At 48.1% G+C, this 19355-nt stretch overlaps 1 protein-coding gene across 4 annotated transcripts in view; it reads left to right on the top strand.

Moving 5' to 3' along the window:
- LOC119173619 (tectonic-like complex member MKS1) overlaps positions 1–19355 on the top strand; it is a 105874-nt gene that overhangs the window by 48841 nt on the left and 37678 nt on the right. For all 4 annotated transcript variants that reach the window (XM_075889783.1, XM_037424424.2, XM_075889784.1 and 1 more), the window contains 3 exons: positions 11175–11225; positions 11591–11653; positions 14128–14195. In XM_075889783.1, the coding sequence (XP_075745898.1) occupies positions 11189–11225; positions 11591–11653; positions 14128–14195 (168 nt within the window). In that variant the 5' untranslated portion in view covers positions 11175–11188. The remainder of the gene's footprint in view (positions 1–11174; positions 11226–11590; positions 11654–14127; positions 14196–19355) is intronic.

The following is a 19355-nucleotide window of genomic DNA, read 5'->3' on the forward strand; positions in this document are numbered from 1 at the left end:
CAGTTGTTGGAGAAGATGGCGACATCGTCAAGATACGGCAGAGCGAAATCAGAGAGGTCTTTAAGAACGCGGTCCATTAAGCCGGAAAAACAAAAGGGTGCATTTTTCAATCCAAAGCTCAGCTTAAGTGGACGATACGTTCCAAATGGAGAAACAAATGCGGCATAGCGGCTAGCACGCTCTGTAAGGGGGACTTGCCAATACCCTCGCACGAGGTCAAACGTGGAAATATAGCTGGACTGTGACACAGTTTCCACCCTCTCCTCTAGGTTTGTTATCGGGTAAGTTTGGTCTCGAGTTATGGCGTTAAGACGCCGATAATCGATGCATGGCCTCGGTCCTTTCCTGGCACCTGAACCAATATTAGAGGAAATGTATAGTCACTCTCGCCCGGTACTATGACTCCCAACTCCAGCATTTTATCGATCTCATCTTTCATGATCTGCTTTTGCACAGGGGAACAGCGATACGGCTTGCTACGGATTGGCTCCTCACAAGTTAGCTCTATATCGTGTTCGATCACCGCCGTGTTTCTGGGATGGTCTGAAAACACGTCTTCAAACTCGGAAACAATCCTTCTCAGGTCCTCCTTCTGGACTTCACTTAACCTAGACTCTTGGTTCAACTGCTCCAAGATTACCTCCGATCCCCTTTCGATTAAATCACTAGAACTGCGTCTCTCATAATCATATAGTGGTTTTGGGACGTTAAACCCCACAAATCAATCAAATCACTAGAACTCAAAATTTTTTCTCCCTCTTCCTCTGAAGCATTCAAGAGCAGATTTACGACCGCTTGACGTTGAACGTATGGTTTCATCAAGTTACTGTGGTAAATTTTGTTTGGCCGCCTTCCTAATTTCACTTCATAATTGGTATCAGAAAGCTTCGATATAACTTTGGCGGGCCCTTCCCAATGAACCTCAATCTTGTTCTTTTTGGACGGCCGCAGCAGCATTACTCGACTACCAACTTCAAATGTGCGCCTCTTCGCCGATTTGTCGTAGTACTCCTTCGACAACACTTGTGCCGCCTTCATGTGGCTTTCCACTAGATCTTTCGTTTTTCCGAGCCTCTGAAGGAGGTCTAGAACATACGCAACTACATTAGGATCCTCATCGAAACCTTCCCAGGACTCGCGCAGCATCCGCAATGATGTTCTCAAACTTCTGCCGTAGACAAGCTCTGCAGGGCTAAAACCAGTGCTCTCATGAGGAGCTGATCTCAAAGCGAACATAGCGGGAGGAATACACGCTTCCCAGTCGCATTTGTGCTCGTAGTAAAGAGCTCTCAGTATCCGTTTCAGAACGGAATGCATACGCTCTACCGGATTAGATTGCGGGTGATGGATCGAGCTGTGAACTACTTTTATTCCGCATTTATTCATAAACGTAGAGGTAAGGCAGCTGGTGAAGACACTACCATTGTCGCATTGGATTTCAGAAGGAAATCCAACGCGGGCAAATATAGATAGCAGTGCATCGACGACATGAGGAGAATTGAGCGCCTTAAGTGGTATCGCTTCCGGAAATTTTGTGGATACACAGAGAGCCGTCAGGATGTACCGACAACCTAGCCTTGACTCTGGCGGTGACCCGACGATATCAATCACTAGGCGCCGAAAAGGTTCTGTGATAATTGGCACAAGCTTCATGGGTGCCTTCCACTTGCCTGTGGATTTCCCCGCTCTCTGACAAGTGTCGCATGAACGTACAAAGTCTTCGATATCCTTCCAGCATTTCGGCCAATAAAACTCAAGGGAAACTCTAGCCTTGGTCTTTTTTATGCAGAGATGCCCTGCCCATGCGTTTTCATGAGCCAGTTCCAATAGTTGGCGACGATACTTTTCTGGCACCAAGAGCTGCTCATACTTGCGACCTTGCGCATTTGTGTAGCTCCGATACAAAAGCCCTGCTTTTTCAAAAAAAAAAGAAACATTCTTTTTCTTTTTCCCAAGTTTACGCTTTCCATTAGCGCTTTAACCGAGAGGTCCTCACGCTGCTCTCGAATGAGCGTATCTCGATCAACCCTCGACAGCTCACTCCAACTTTGCGCTACAGGCGAGAGCGTTGCAGCCCTCTCGCTCTGATTCAATGGCGCCACGTCGTCTCCCCCTGCTACGGAAACCGCGCCGATCGCTTCGGCGACGGGCCGCTCGAGTGACTGCTCACATGACTCACGCAGACAATTTCCTCTCTCAGGTTCCGTCGACCCGCCGACAAGGTCACTTGAGAGTTCACCGCATAGAACAAGATCAAGCTCCTGCGAAAGCTTCCGCGTTTGCGATCGCGTGAGGGCTATGTACGCTAAGTTGGGGAAGAACGATTTACCCTGCTCTTTGAGAAGCTGCTCTGAGTTGTTAGAGAAAAGATAAGGAAAACGATCGGGAAGCGCGGCAGACACAGCCGCTTCGGTGCGAAGCTCACCGAACGGGCCTTCAATGACAACCGTGGCGATTGGTAAGCGAACACTCTGCTCCTCGGCGACTTGCCTGATCCACGCGCATTCTCCTGTAAAGTCATCCGGAGACACCAATGAAGGATGAACAACGTCCATGGTTGCCGCTGAGTCTCTAAGTGCTCGGCACGTTTTCTCATTCACCCTAATTTCTTGAATATACGGCTCCAATAACCGCATGTTCTTTTCCGATTCTCGGATTGTTGCAAAAGCAAACTTTTGCTTACAGTTTATCGCGATGTGCCCTTCCTTTTTGCAGTTGTAGCAGATTAGCGGCTTCCGTGATTCAAACGCCCGTGTGGTATCAGTGCGTTGTTTAGGAACCTCACTCGATTTCTCCGCTTCCGTTTGCCCTTCCCCTACAGTGTCCTTCGTAAGAGACGGGTCCTTCTTGAAATTACGGTGCGGAGCGGGTTTCCGTTGCTCAGGTTTCTTTGAAAAGCCCTCTTTCCTTTCATCCTTTTCCACGCGCACTGCCCTGCTATGCAACTTTCGGCGAGTATAATACTCCTCAGCTAACTCTGCTGCCTTGTTTAGCTGTACTTCACCAAGTTTGTCCTGCAGCCAAAGTTTGACGTCCTCCTCGATGCAGCGGTAGAATTGCTCCAATGCAACGCATTCCACCACTTTATCGCGGTCGTCGTAAACACCTTCGCCCTTGAGCCATTCAATTAAATTGGCTTTAAGACGAAACGCGAAGTCAACGTGTGACTCCTTCCCCTTTTTAGCATACCGGAACCTTTGCCTGAAAGCCTCGGGTGACAACTTATAACGTCTCAAGAGCACTTCCTTAACCTCGTCATAGCTCTCAAACGCTTCCCTCGACAAGCAAGTTATCGCGTCGAACACTCTGGCCGGGAAGAAGAGCTAACAGGTTCTGCGCCCAAAGAGACCGCTCCAAAGCATTTCGCTCACAGACGTGTTCAAACTTAACGAGATACTTCGCCAAGTCCTCGCCTACTACGAACGGTGGCAGTTGGTCGCGAATTTTCTGACCACTGACCTGAACTGTCGGAGAAGCTACGCTAGGCGCCTGCGAACACTGTAGGATTGCCAATTCTATTCGTTTCAACTCGAGGCGCTCCTGTCTCTCGGCCTCCTCGCGGCGTTCTCGCCTTTCAGCTTCTTCACGTTCGCGAACTTCTCGCCTTTCAGCTTCTTCACGTTCGCGAGCTTCTCGCCTTTCAGCTTCTTCACGTTCGCGAGCTTCTACTTCCCGCCTTTCAGCCTCCTCGCGGCGTGCTTTGATATCCTCCCAGGCCTCATCGACTTCCTCAGCCGATACTCCTTCATCTCTCATGATCTCAAGGATCGCTTGCTTTTGTTTCGCATTGGCCCAAAGTAATGCCGAGTTCCTCACAAATTTCGATGAGTTCCTTCACTTTAAGGTTCTCCATCGTTCACACTAGCCTCTTGCTGTTTGCCCTGATAAGAATCTACTTGCCGTACCCACTATAAATCTACTAGCAAGACGCTAAGCAATTTTTAACACTCCCGTGTTTACCCCCTCCACATTAACTTTGGTTTCAAAGCACTTCGACTTTGCTTGAAACGATCAAAGCTCACTCTAATGCTTCACACAGCCCTTCTCTAAACTACTATAACCTGAGCTAGAGTAGTCTGGTGAACTGAGGGGAAAACATCAGGCACTCAACGCATCGATGTCGCTGACACCGGCTGATCCCGCAGCTGCCAACCACTGTTGCGAAGCGCCCCTCCGACAACGTTACGAAGGGCGCCACGAATCCCACCGCTGCCACCACTGTTTCGAAAGACGGCGACGCCAACACGGTCCCGAAGGCGCCACTGCTTCGAACTCCGCCGGAAAGGTCACCTGCCGTTTGGTATAGCGTAGGTTTCTCAGCTCGCGACTGCTTCTGCGCAGAGCTGATAGAAGAGCGGGCGAGACGACGGTGAATTAAACAAGGTTTATGTACAGCATATATACAGAGGCGTTACAAATTCGGCACTGGGGCCGACAGCTTAGAGACCCATTTGAGAGCAGACCTATGTGTTAGAGAGGAGAGCTCGGCTCTTCGGGTCTCTAAGCTGTCGGCCCCAGTGCCGAATTTGTAACGCCTCTGTATATATGCTGTACATAAACCTTGTTTAATTCACCGTCGTCTCGTCCGCTCATCTATCAGCTCTGCACAGAAGCAGTCGCGAGCTGAGAAACCTACGCTACCAAATGGCAGGTGACCTTTCCGGCGGAGATCGAAGTAGTGGCGCCTTCGGGACCGTGTTGGCCTCGCCGTCTTTCGAAACAGTGGTTGCAGCGGTGGGATTCGTGGCGCCCTTCGTAACGTCGTCGGAGGCGCGCGTCGCAACAATACTCTACTATGGGAGAGCTTAAAGCCGTTCCGTGAATTACAGGAGCACCACGTGCACCGTATACAATAGTCGTGTGTTTAGAAGAAGAGTTTAACGATTTGAGTACTCGGTACTCTACAATGGGAGGGCTGAAAGCCGATGTGTGTTTAGAAAAAGTGTTTAACGATTTATAGTACATCGTGTGTGTTTAGAAAAATTTGTTAACGATTTGGAGTACTTCGTACTACACTATGGGAGAGCGTAAAGCAGTCCCGCGGGCAAATTATCAGCTTTTGTTACCGTATTCTATGACAAGAGAGTTATCTATAGAAGTACCCGAGAGAATGCGAGCACACTGAGCTTGAGTCATCGTTAAAAACCTGTGTTCTTAATCTGGTTATCTTGTACAGTTGTGCTGCCTATCCAAATAGTTTCACGTATAACCTGCACTCTAAATAAAGCTTTTAAACATGAAATGAAGCTTCCGTTTGATCTTTTAACCAAACGACAGCAAGAAAAATAAAATGCGTGGGATAGTGCCGTTTAAATGTCGGCTACTGCATTCCTCGCCAATCAATGGCCAAGAGAAGCTTTGATAGATAGCCATAGCAATGAATAAAGGCACGAATGGGCACGAACTTGCGGGGGCCAAACCGTATCTTCCACACGCCCCAATGACACAGGCTGAACAAATACTACTACTACTACTACTACTACTACTACTACTACTACTAATAATAATAATAATAATAATAATAATAATAATAAACGCGGTACGACATAAAAGTTATACGATGTTTAGGGGACGTTAAAGAATAGCAGATGCTCAAAACTTCTGGAGGCATCTGCTATGGTGTAGTTTTGGGATATAAAACCTCAAATATTATTATTAATTAACATAGGCCCAGGCACAGCGTACGGTGAATCGAGTGCTAAGATAGCATCAACAAGCACGTTATTACTAGTACTCAATATGCTCTCCTAGAAAGCGTCATCCCTTGAGACAGGCGGCAGTGTATGTATACGATGTCCAGCAAGTTGTTTGATAGCCTGTACAACTCGTGCATACTCTACCACGCACCACTTCTAAAACGCGAGAGGCAGAGCTCGTAGACGGAGTCGCGAGGGCGCAAAGGCGTTCCGCCGCCCGCTGGCCTTTCTCTCAATGCAACAAAAAACTCCCAAGCATTTCCCCGAGGGTGAACATGGTTAAGTGCGAATGCACGGGGTGATGCTATGAGGGGGAGTAAAGTTAAAATCCATTGGCGACGCTGATATCGGTGTCAGTAACGCGATAGATGGTAGCGTTGCCTCCGGGACATCCTTGCACGACCCGCTCTCGACGGGAGACTGAGAGAGAAGGCGGGTGCGCGAGAGAGGGGCGCGCGCGCAGCTGCAGCGAGCGAGGAGAGCGGAGGAGCGAGCGAAGGGGGAGGGGGACTATCAGCGTCGCGTCCGTGGCTTATTCGGTAGAGCGTCGCGCTGCGGCCCGCCAAGTCCTCTTTCTCTTAAAGATAGAGAGAAGACTGCGGACGCCGCCGACGGCGGTGGATGGTTTGGGGTCGCTTATAAAGTGTATTCACACTTAAAATACTCAAACCCTATTAAAACGACGGTGATGAAATTGAGGATTCAGCTACTGCAGCGACGAGACAGCCAAAACGCATTGTGTTGGCCATAGAGTTTCTTAATATACACTAGAGGGAACTATGGCGCTAGTGTCTATGGGAGCTGCAACACACGGCGCTTCAGCGAGCATGGGAATGATGGCCAGTACACACATTTGTCTCATTTTCGTACTTCTGGCCCGCTTCTGGCTCCGCGTGTGTTCGTGTGGCTTGAAACTGTTCTTTCACGAAACAAATATTAGCTAATGTTCAGCGGTTGCGCTTCAGCATCTTATTTTTTTTTTAGACTTACCTTTCAAAATCGGGTCATGAACTTCAAAGGGGTTGAATATTTCTCTCAAAACAAAACTGAAACACAGCAATAAACGGAGCCGGAAGTACGATTCGCCGTCCGCAAGTACCCATCATTCCCACGGTCGCTGAACGATCGCAGCGCCAGAGTGCCCTCGAGTTAATTTTGGGAAACTCTATGGTGTTGGCAATCGTTGTATCGTGATGCAGTACCTTGCTTCACGTGCCCAATAGAGGACGACACTGCTCCACGCCAATGAAGGTTACTGTGAGTGATATAAGGCGCGTTTATAAAGGCCCATGCGTTAATGTAGCAGCGCAGTGGTTAAAACGCCCGGTCTCTTTCGTCGTGGACTGAGAAGTCGTATGTTCAACTCCCAGGTCACCTAAACGGAGGAAACATTTGAGGGCAAAGCTCCGAAAGCCGTCCACGGGTCTGTCTCGCCTAGCTCGTTCATGACTGCCTATATAGTTCGACGACTCACTTAGTGGGTGTGGACGGACGAACAGACGTACCATTCACAGTTTAACGATAAAAGCCTCCGAAGCTTCGCCCCCCTCATCATCTTTCACTCCGTGGATATGCTGCGATTTTTTTCTGGTGTTTATTTGTAATCTGTTCAAGCGCATCTTACGGACGTCTCATCCGTGACAGAAATGACGACAGTGAGGTATTTGTGTACCTTGGCATACGACACAAGTGTTATTACGTTGCGTCGCGTACGGTTTGCGTACCGTGAACTGCTGTCAACCCCCCCCCCCCCTCCCGCAATCATCATTTAAAGTGGATACGCATAGCTAACACTGTAGCCTCATTATCAAACTTTAGCCGACATTCCCTTGCATTTATACGAAACAAGCCTACATCATTCATTATATATTGAAATGGAACAAGAAGAGCGAGAAAAAAAATCATTGGGCGGTGAAATTCACATGAGAACAGATAACCTGTGAAGCAGTATTCGCGTTTCCGCTGCAGCCACCTCTCTTGGTCTCAAGTGACTGCGGCGTTCTGCGGCGACGGTATTTGACCGCATTATCAACTTTAGCACGGTGCCGCTTCCACTGTCCACTGTGTATTCGTGTTGCCGCTGTCGACGCCTCTCCGCAATTGTTCCTCCGGCGTTATACAATTGGTGCTCACGCCGAAAAACTTTTTTCGTCGGGAGCGCACATGCGCCGTTTCTTCGGTTCCTGGCAGTGCTCTGCGTCAAATGGCATCATATGGCAGCAACGCTAGGACACTCTTTTCCCCTCTCACCTACAAGCATCTATCCCTGTAGACGTTGGGACTGATACGGACGCAAGCCGCAGAGTATAACCCTTGGAAACGCACGGGTTAAGAAGTGTAAACAACTTCTCGCCAAACTTCACGCATAACCTTCTGAGCAGGTTGTTGCAAAATGCTTGCACGTGTAAATATGTTGCGGCCTTCTCGGGACCGCTTTTTGTTTTCTCAGACGGCATCGCTATGTTGTCATTAATCTTATTTTGAACCGTTTGTGAGCGTCTGCAACCCCACAGAAGATCGATCGCCAATCAAAAGTTCCCAGGGCACGCTCCATAAGAACACACGGGACAGTGGTCTGGGAACTTTCGGCGTAGCCTGCACATCCATCAACCACAGAAACGCGAGTTTATCGTTACGTTCTGATACCACGTCAATAAGAGAAAAGAATTAATGCGCACACGCTTGGTTCTATTGAAGCCCGTAACCGAGATAGCTATCTACAAATGATACACCTTGGTCACTGTTGAAGCCTGTTACCGACAATAACTTATCTTTAAAAGATGCACTTCTCACGCATCTGCAGGTTAATCGCGATACTTATTAGATAACAATTACTACGTTTCATTCACGCCTGACCTGTACGATACGGTAATCAATTGAGAAATGTAATGGTATTATCGCTGCTATACATGTCTGCCCGATATCTAACACGAACGTATGCACATAATTGCGCTCGCAATTAGCAAACACGGTCGCCGTGAGCGTCAGCTGCATCGGGAAACGGCAACAGAGAGTCGACACTGCGTGTCTCTCTGGCGATTATAAGGCGCGCAGTGAATACGCAAGTGCTCTTCGTTTTATTGTTATTTCTTTTTTCTCTCGGCAGTAAAACGCAGGGCGTGCCTTTTTGTGACACGGGAGAGGGAATGCGGGGGTGACAGCGCACGCCCATGCAGAGGACGAGGGTCCGACGTGACGCCCATAAAGCGAGGTCGTCACAGATGTCGCAGACCACAACAAATGAGTAAAAAAGAAGCAGAAGGGAGAAAAATTGTATGGGTATGGCGCAGGGGTGAGACGCGAAGGTGAAAATGTGGTTTGTAAGCGTATTCCGTACATGGCTCGTTGTGAACAGTGCGAGGACGGATGTGGACGCTTTACGATTGCAATTGAACGAGTGGGCCCGATCGTAAGAGTATTGTATAAGCTAGCTAGAGTACACGTGCCCTGATCTAGCTATTGGTGTAAGAAAAGATACCTCTAGGCGTACACAGACAGACAGACAGACAGACAGACAGACAGACAGACAGACAGACAGACAGACAGACAGACAGACAGACAGACAGACAGACAGACAGACAGACAGACAGACAGACAGACAGACAGACAGACAGACAGACAGACAGACAGACAGACAGACAGACAGACAGACAGACAGACAGACAGACAGACAGACAGACAGACAGACAGACAGACAGACAGACAGACAGACAGACAGACAGACAGACAGACAGACAGACAGACAGACAGACAGACAGACAGACAGACAGACAGACAGACAGACAGACAGACAGACAGACAGACAGACAGACAGACAGACAGACAGACAGACAGACAGACAGACAGACAGACAGACAGACAGACAGACAGACAGACAGACAGACAGACAGACAGACAGACAGACAGACAGACAGATAGATAGATAGATAGATAGATAGATAGATAGATAGATAGATAGATAGATAGATAGATAGATAGATAGATAGATAGATAGATAGATAGATAGATAGATAGATAGATAGCAGGATCTTGCAGCTGTCAGTTGACTCCCAATCCGAAGGATTATACTACTGCCTGCTGCTCCATTGCATGAACGTCCTTTCTTTCTTTCTTTGGTTCACTTCATAAAATATACCATTGTAAAATTTGTTCTTACCTAAACGATAAACGCACTGAAAAAAAAAGAAAGATAAAAATGAAAAACAAGAACACAATAGACAACACACCCGTGGGTGTCGGTAATAAGATTTCCCGCGTCTTTGTACATATACATGGCGGCGCATATCATTTCGTAAGCGGAGACAGCACACAGAAGGAACGTGCACGCATACTCTGCAGAACACAAACGATGTGTAGTAGTTGCGTGCAGTTCCCGCACGGTTTCCATTTAACACACGCGGCGCGACCACAGACGCACATGCGTGCAGGCATACATGAAATATCACGAGCCACAGCAACGCCTCTCTAGTCCCAATGCACAGAACAAAGCGATACACCACGAATACACAGACACGCTGGCTCTGGACGGCAGGTGCCATTAGCGAGGACGTCATTTCTGTGCGCAACACGCCATATTGGACGGCACAATAACTCCGGTTTTACCCTGAGTGGAGCGCTTAGCAAATGACTCTCTCTCTCACTCTCGGCCTCGGTGAACCAATCGCTTCAGTGCCAAGGACAAACGCTTCCGGCGAGTTAGCATCAGCGGGGCGCGGCCCCCATATCCGCGTCTATACATATATACTGTACCATATACATATATGTACGTACCGCTACTATTCCTGTTACGTATACACGCCCTCGTGTGACGTCACGCCCAATGTTACGCCCAATGTTACGAGGACAGTGAGGCAATTCGGCCGGTCATCAGCTCGCCCGTGCAACCTCACAGAATGGCAGCAGGCAGCGTTGTTTTGCAATTCACACTAAGTTATTCATGTTTTGCTCGAGCTTAGACGCATAAGCACTAAACACCACTCCGCACCATGCACTAATTAGAACAACTCGATCATATTCTTGCCCACTATTGTGAGCAGAGAAAGAAAAAAAATGAAGGCTTACGTGACTTGCAGCTTGGCTAATGAAATTATATATTTCATTGATCGGCAAACCAGTCGCTCTCCAAATTCGACAGTCGATTGTTTGCTCTGCAAGAGCCCTTTGAAACACAACTGAGACTTCGCTCCGATGTCGAGGCTATAAAACTTGCAGGAAACTAAGTGCGACTAATTTGAACATAAGCATTTTTTTTACTCAGCATAACGTGCATTGTGATGCTGTATACTATCGTGTTTGTACATTCATACAATGAACGCACTGCTACTTCGAGTACAAATGGTGATGGTGGTGCACGCTTTCGTATGGACTTTAAAATTCCCCCTATATATATATATATATATATATATATATATATATAGTTTGCGTGTGTGTGTGTGTGTCTGTGTGTGTGTAATACCACTGCACTGCTGACTCATGCAGGTTACCAAATAGCGATGCATCCAGTGAAAGTTCTCATCTTTGGAAGCATAGGTAAGAGAATAATTGTTCTAAAAAAAACAGTGATGAACTTGTTCAAGTTTCGAATTTTCGCATGGCGTGATGTGTAATTCTGCATTATTTGGCCAGCACAAACAAATGAAAGACAACAATAACAATAAATAGCTGCTCAAGTTGCTTATACCAGGAAGAGTGAAAACACTTATACGCATGGATGATAGAGTGAGGACGATACAGTGTTCGCAGAAAACATTTATCCCTCGTAATACATCTTATTTAAAGTGTAATTGCACATGGAAAGATACAGTGTTTGGCGTTAAGCTGTTCGTTATTTCCTTCACTCCCTCCCACTAATCCATTTCCTCTCCTTCCTCCGCAATGTTTTGTTCTCTGGGCAGCCACAGCTGAAGACTTCGAGAACGATGACCTCTTCGTGCACTACTTCTTTCATCTGGAAAATGGTGGGTGCACATCCGACCGATGACGACATTCCCGTATGAACACACACACACACACACACACACACACGCACACGCACACGCACACGCACACGCACACGCACACGCACACGCACACGCACACACACACACACACACACACACACACGCACACGCACACGCACACGCACACGCACACGCACACGCACACGCACACGCACACGCACACGCACACGCACACGCACACGCACACGCACACGCACACGCACACGCACACACACACACACACACACACACACACACACACACACAAAGGTATATGCGGCAAGCCACTGTGGTTGCCTCGCGGTAAGGACGTTTGGCGGCTGACCGAATAGGCTCGATCATGGCCGTGCCAGGTCGCATTTGGATGGCGACGAAATGCTGTAGAGGCCCTTGTACTGGGCGCGATATAAGTGCAAGCTTAAGAACCTCAGGTGGCCGAAATTATCCGGGCACCTCCGCTACGGAGTCTCTGACAGACTGAGTCACTTTGGGACGTCGAACTCCAGAACTCGAAACCCAACCAGTAAGAATCAGTGAGGGCATCACCGATTGTAGTCGTATATTTTAAGATGATGACGGCAATATCGATGATAATTAAAATAGGCCCCTCTCTCATAAAACAAGCCAGTAAGATAAAGTCGCTGTCACGTCTGCTTTTCCAGCCAACTTGCGTCACTGCATAAATGAATCTACACGTGCACGACTGGTGTAGATTCATGAGTGCCATGCGATGCTGTTCTCCGGACTTCGTAAAATACCGCACATGTTGAGGAACTCCACCCTGGGTGGACTCAAATTGGTCCTGAGGGCTGGCAAGGTCTCGTTGATTGACTTACTAAATTTCACGTTTTCAAGAGTAGTACCTGCAAAAGGTGCTATATACCCCTTGAAATCTGAAAACTAATAATGAGAAACAGAAAGAATAAGCTTTTTTTTTTCTTTCTGGAACTGCATATACTGGCGCTGCTGGAAATAACATTGATTAAATAACTTTTCAGATTCCAATCAACACGATGGCTGATTTTCTTGGTATATGTCTCCTTCAAAGATACGGCATCTGTCTTACAACGATCCCTCCCCCGAAAATATGGAAAAGCCTTTTATGATGCTGAAAATGCCATCAGCGAAGGCGGACAGCGAGTGCCAATTGTAAGAAAAAAAACGTGAATTTGCCCCGCGATCATAAACGACTCCGTAGCGTAATCCAGCGTGATAATCGTCGACTTATCACTGCGAGAAGGCGCGTTTTCTTTTTCCCCAAGCAATCATTTTTTTTTCCCTCGAAACTTTCGTATCCTATACGTTTCACAAGACTCGCACGCTGCACGTCCAGTACACAGCGTGGCTCTGTACACCTGTGCGTGCTCTTGGCAGTTACGGTACCTGCACGTGCCAGGGCGTGGTTACGAAACGACGGCTCGTCTCTTACGTCAGCTCGACTGCGAGGGTGGGCGCAGAAGAAGAACAAAAAGCAGAGACGTACGGTATTGGTTCCTCCTCTGGGGAAATGGCGCAGTCGAGCCAGGGTCCCAAAGGTGGATAGCGACAGTTAGGTAACACGCGAGGAAGGCGTCAAAGATCAGGGTGGCCCGATGATCGGTTTGCACGCGCAAAGGCGTATTCTTCGTGCTCGTCGATTGTCGTAACACCGGCGGCAATCCACACCGTCGCGGCGCGTCTTTATCCGATCAGCGCGTATATATAGCAGATTGAGCTTCCTTGCGTATATAAGATGAAGACGAGAGGACAGTTTAAGCCTGGGTGACGTAACGCCTACTCCCATCACCGCATTATCGCGCAGTAATAGAAGAGCAACTAAAGAATGTTATGCAGGAAATTCCCTCTCGATTAGAGAAGCGGGATCTGAGAATGCGCGGTGCGTCCCGTGTAAAGCGTTAAGTGAGCATGCACAGGCGCTCGTCTAATGCCATGCCATTACAGAGGGTATGCACTACCATCACTTGTTGCAGTTATCGGCGCAATCTACGGAGAGACAAAAGGAACTGCATTTACAAAACTAAGTCGACCTCCCTAGAGCCGACGTCGTCCTTACAGTTCACCACCGTTACAGTCGTTTGGTGTAGCAAGGGAATCTGCGAACGTTCATGCACTCTCGTTTTTTTTTTGATGGCCCTGAAGGAATGTATGTACCCCTAGGTAGTGGGTGTTCGCGCTGTGGTAATGTGGCTAAACGTAACCAATAATGGTCATCATTATCATTATATATTGTCCAGGGTCAACACGACCCCGGACAATAGATATATAGGCCACGAAGCTTCTCTCAAAGTGTATCCAAGCGAACAAAGCTTATCTCGTTGGTCTGAGCAATCCTTCCCGTTGTTGCTTTGCACCGTCTGTTGCTTAGCGACATGAACGGGCAATAAGGTTAAAACCAGATTCACATCTTCTTCACATCTAAAATTCACACTTACAAATAATGCTTCCTTACGCAGGCTGGACTTCGTCGTCGTCGCCGCTGTTCGGCGTGACGCAGTGTTCCCGAACCAAGTCCAAAGGACGCGTGAGTAGACGAGCGAGCTGTATGTGCAAAACGAAAGTATTTAGTATTATTTAGTATTATAACGGAATAATTTAAGCCATCGCACGGGCGGTTACCCCATGGTATTGCGGTACAGCAAACTGCCTATACGCGCAACCTTAATAAGAACTAACAGACGCGAGCATGCGCAGTGGGGATGTGGACTCCGCCAACGCCGAGGAGAAGGAGGTAGAAACTATTCAGAAAAAGAAAAAAAGTATAGATGCTGGCAGTTGGCCCTCAGTCCAGGGCTCCGCTGGCAGGAGCGGCTCGCTGGGCCTATTCAAGCAAATCTCTTCGGCTGTGCTCGGTCTCATGCGAAAGCCATGCCTCCCACTGCCTGTGTAACATATGACGCCGAAACCTGACATCGTGCGACTAAAAAATGCTCTGCATTTGAAAGACAGCTTCTTCGTCAGGCATCGTAACGCATATACTGTTGATTCTTCTCCTTACAGTTCATGAGGGTAGCAGTCTTTTGGTCTGCTCTGCATTTGAAAGACAGCTTCATCGTCAGGCATCGTAACGCATATACTGTTGTTCATTCTTCTCCTTACAGTTCATGAGGGTAGCAGTCTTTTGAGTCAATTGAGTATCCTTGCCAGCCATATGGGTTTACGTGGCCTTCACAAATTTCAGGCTTTCCATTTATGGATGCATGTGTATGTATACTAGCAGCATAGGCCTTTCCGCAACAAACCTCAGAACTCGGCTTTGAACCGCATCACTAAAGTGAGACTTTGCGGTACGTTTAGGTATGTCACGTGACAAACGTCCAGCTATCAAAGCATCAGGGCAGTGATGCTTTGGTAGCCGGACGTTCATACAAATTCCAAACTTTGATTAGAAGAATGAAAGAGATATATTTTCTTTACATGTTCCACGCTCAAACACAAAGCACGGTTATTCCTGCTCGACTCTAAAAATGGGAAACGTACATGTACTCATAAACTGCGTCTATACGTGAATGCGACAACTGGCGCATCGCAACGCATTAACTTTGTGGTGCATTGCATAGACATATAGACGGGAGTGCTGCATTACGAAGGCGCTTCGTGTATTAATGTGCCAGCCAGGAGCTCATTTCGTCGACTCTTGCGTCATCATTCACAGGAAGGGAATGGTACACTCCTCCGACACCACATTCTTAGCAGCTGCGGGGGAAAGGGGGCAGGAGGGCGATGTTGGCTTTGCGGGACAGTGAATGCGCTGCACGTAGGCGGTGTCGCATCGCACTTCTTGTGATGCGCTACCGTTGCATTATGTAGCAGCGCAAAGCTTTTTCTTTCTTTTTGTCGGCTCTGCAAATACGACTTATCCGAATCGTGGAAATAAGAATGGGACAGGCCATGCGTCGATCGGGCAATCCGTTCGCCTCTTCACCTGTGTGGCTTCTTCGGGAAATCCTCGAAAAGAAGCTTCCTCACGTGACCAAGCTTTTTTGAGGGAGGACACAAAAGCGTGTGCTCTGTCTTTTTTCCTCCCAGCTAAGCGACTAGCGACAGCCGGTCGCGTATAATACTTAGACTAGGCGATCAGACGGTAATGTGGTTAGCGTGCGATTAGAAGGTGACAGTACAATGCCGTTGACCTCGCCGTTATTCGGTAGCGAAGAGTGAGGGGATTACCTTGCGGGTTTCGAAACAAGAGAAAGAAGGGAGGTGTTTTTCTATAAGAAGGGGAAACATGGTAGTATCTGCTTCAGCCCTTTCTGGAGCTTCTTTCTCCGGCGGGGGCCACCGGGTTTGTTTCTATAGACATTTGGCAGTGCCGCTTCAACCGGCAAACGTTTATGGCAGTCGCCCATCTGTGCCATGACTACCCGAATGAGGAGATGGTGTGATTGGGGGTGGGGTGTTGACCTCAAGGTCAGCGATATCGTCAAAGCTGACCCCGGCGTTTCTTTGGCGGTCGAAATTCCGCGAGTCGTGTTGGCGCAGCCTTTCGGACAAGCGGTTTCGCCGTCCCACTCTGCACTTGGGACGTCGTAGACAGCCGCTGTGACCTCTCGGTCTTAGGCGGAAACTTTAAAGCAACGCCTCTGAGGACATGGTGCGTGCGATTTCTGAGTAGCCGTTCTTTCACAAGTGGCGCCAGACTTTCACAATCTCTTTCGACCTCCGAAGAGCCGACCTTCTGCGCGCGGGTCAAGATCGATGTTATCACCGCTTCCTTATTGTGTAGAGTGCTGCTGGAATGAGCGATGAGACAGCGCCCAGTGTAGGCTGGTTTCCGTCAAACCGCGAATGGCGGCTGGTCATCTGTCCTTCTTCTCACGTGCACACCGAGGAACGCCAATAAGTCAACATACTCATTCTTCGGAACCACTACTAGTACCGCAAGGTCATCGCCGAGCTGGTGAACCGCTTGTGGTGCTCTCCGTTCACGGAGGAGTACGCAGCGCCGTTCTCCCGATAAGGTTGCGGAAGCTCGTTGTAAAACAAAGCGCTAAATTAACGAACAAGAGAGACGAGGGTGACGACGTGAGAGTATATTTCCTTGTTTCATTTACACAAGTTTAGCCCGTGTTTTGACTGTACTATTGTAATATTACTGCGCGACTGAGCCAAATTATAGTTCTTGCTTAACCACCTTCCTAAAAAAACTATTTCTGAGGAAAGAGTTGAAGTAGAATTTCGTGCACACTTTTTTCTTGTTCTCATAAGAATGTATTCACATATTAACATTTTTTAATCAATTATAGAAATACGTGGCTTGAGGACTCTTAACTCTAACCAACCTTTGTCGACTCTATAGTTGAGGCTTTTCGGTGTCACAAGCTTTTAGAGATCGCCAACGCTTCACTAGATGGTGTAGCTAAAATTCTGGAATTCACACCTTGATATTTGGTACTTAATTTTAGTTTTTAAGACTAAAATTAAAAACAGGCCCTACGTCTCAGAACCCATTCGGTCTCTTCCCCAGGGGGTGAATGTCCGGCGGGCTCCGAAGCTAACGACGTTTCTTAGCGGTTGTCCCACTCTCCACCATCGTTCTTACCGCCGCTCTTGTTGCTGTGTTGTTCTCTCCATTGGTTCCGCAGACGGCCCTGTACATGCACACTCGGCAGGGTCCCAGTTGTTTCCAGGTGTCGTTTGGATATTGGAAGACTAAGGATTGCCTTTTAGTGCGGCTATCTTCCGTTTCGATGGCTCGGGCGGCGTCGAATTTGATGCGATGGTTCATCTTATCTCTGCGCTTTACGAAAACGTTTAATTCAGCGTTCAAGCTACGTACGTCGTTTTGGTGTTGCAGTATCCTTTCTGGAAAGATTTTTTTGTCTCTCCGATATAAGTGGCGTAGCAATCAGTGCATGGAATTTCGTTGACTAGCCCCGGGGAAACTTTCTTTTGGCAGCCAGTCATTTCGGGTTTGTGCGCCACCCGGATACCCTCCTTCGCCAATACCCTCGCCAGTTATTCGCTGATTCCCGATATGTATGGGACCGGGGAAGGCTTCATTGTTAGTGTCACTCTTTTGTTTAGGACGATGGCGAACCATTAGGGAGTTTTCAAATAGCGTACGCTAACTTAGCGCTCGCTGCGGTCGCGCGCTATTTTCGTCGCTTAACGGGAGGCTGCAAGCGGTTAGCTTACGACTCATGTGCAGTAGCGCGAAACCGAATTACGCCACGCTTTGCGTGCGCTTTTCCAAAACTCTGTATTATGTGATGTGCCTGAAGGAGAAAGTGGCACCCACACTGAAAATATTTCGGCTAATGGACGGTAGGGGGATTACGCCTAGTGCTATAATACAGACACACGTACGCACTCACTTTAATATTAGCGGGCATTCGAACTGCAGACTGCTAAATGCGTCTACATGTCGTGTAGAGGCTTACATGCAGGCATTTGAGACTGTGCCCAAACAGCGGGATAGGGCCCCAAAGCAACGCTTGGTGGCGCTGCGACTCTGGACAAGCAGCGCCATCTGTGGCAGAAAAATAGAAATTGCGGATGTACGTCGCGCGTTTTTCTTTCTTTCCTCCGCGCTGCCGTTCGCTTCCTTGCACGTGCAGGGCTCACGCGCTGCACTTGCGTCGCACACCGCTTGAAAAAGATCTCCCAGCTGGAAAGGCACTTCGAAAAGCGAACGTAATCAAATCAAAATGTTTGTTAATCACGCTTAAATTGTGAAGCAGACGACAACGCCCGACTAAACGTGAAATTACCGTGTGCGGCAAATCGAGGTAAGCTTTCTTCTCTCATACGTTCAACATACCTAATGTCATCATCATCATCATCAGCCTGACTACGTCCACTGCAGGACAAATGCCTCTCCCATGTTCCGCCAGTTAACCCGGTCCTGTGCTTGCTGCTGCCAATTTATACCCGCAAACTTCTTAATCTCGTCTGCCCACCTAACCTTCTGTCTCCCCCTAACCCGCTTCCCTTCTCTGGGAATCCAGTTAGTTACCCTTGATGACCAGCGGTTATCCTGTCTACGCGCTACATGCCCAGCCCATATCCATTTCCTCTTCTTTATTTCAACTATGATATCCTTAACCCCCGTTTGTCCCCTAGTCCACTCTGCTCTCTTCTTGTCTCTTAAGGTTACACCTACCACTTTTCTTTCCATTGCTCGCTGCGTCGTCCTCAATTTAAGCTGAACCCTCTTTGTAAGTCTCCAGGTTTCTGCTCCGTAGCTAAGTACCGGCAAGATACAGCTGTTATATACCTTCCTCTTGAGGGATAGTGGCAATCTACCTGTCATAATTTGAGAGTGCTTGCCGAGTGTGCTCCACCCCATTCTTATTCTTCTAGTTACTTCCATCTCGTGGTTCGGCTCTGCGGTTATTACCTGCCCTAAGTAGACATAGTCTTTTACAACTTCAAGTGGACTATTACCTATCTCGAAGCGCTGCTCCTTTCCGAGGTTGTTGTACATTACTTTCGTTTTCTGCAGAATAATTTTAAGACCCACCTTTCTGCTCTCCTTGTCTAACTCCGTAATCATGAGTTGCAATTCGTCCCCTGAGTTACTCAGCAATGCAATGTCATCGGCGAAGCGCAGGTTACTAAGGTATTCTACATTAACTCTTATCCCTAACTGTTCCCATTCTAGGCTTCTGAAAACCTCCTGTAAGCACGCGGTAAATAGCATTGGGGAGATTGTGTCCCCCTGCCTTACACCCTTCTTGAT

Source organism: Rhipicephalus microplus, chromosome 3 (assembly GCF_043290135.1).
Source record: "Rhipicephalus microplus isolate Deutch F79 chromosome 3, USDA_Rmic, whole genome shotgun sequence".
NCBI classification, from domain to species: Eukaryota; Metazoa; Arthropoda; class Arachnida; order Ixodida; family Ixodidae; genus Rhipicephalus; species Rhipicephalus microplus.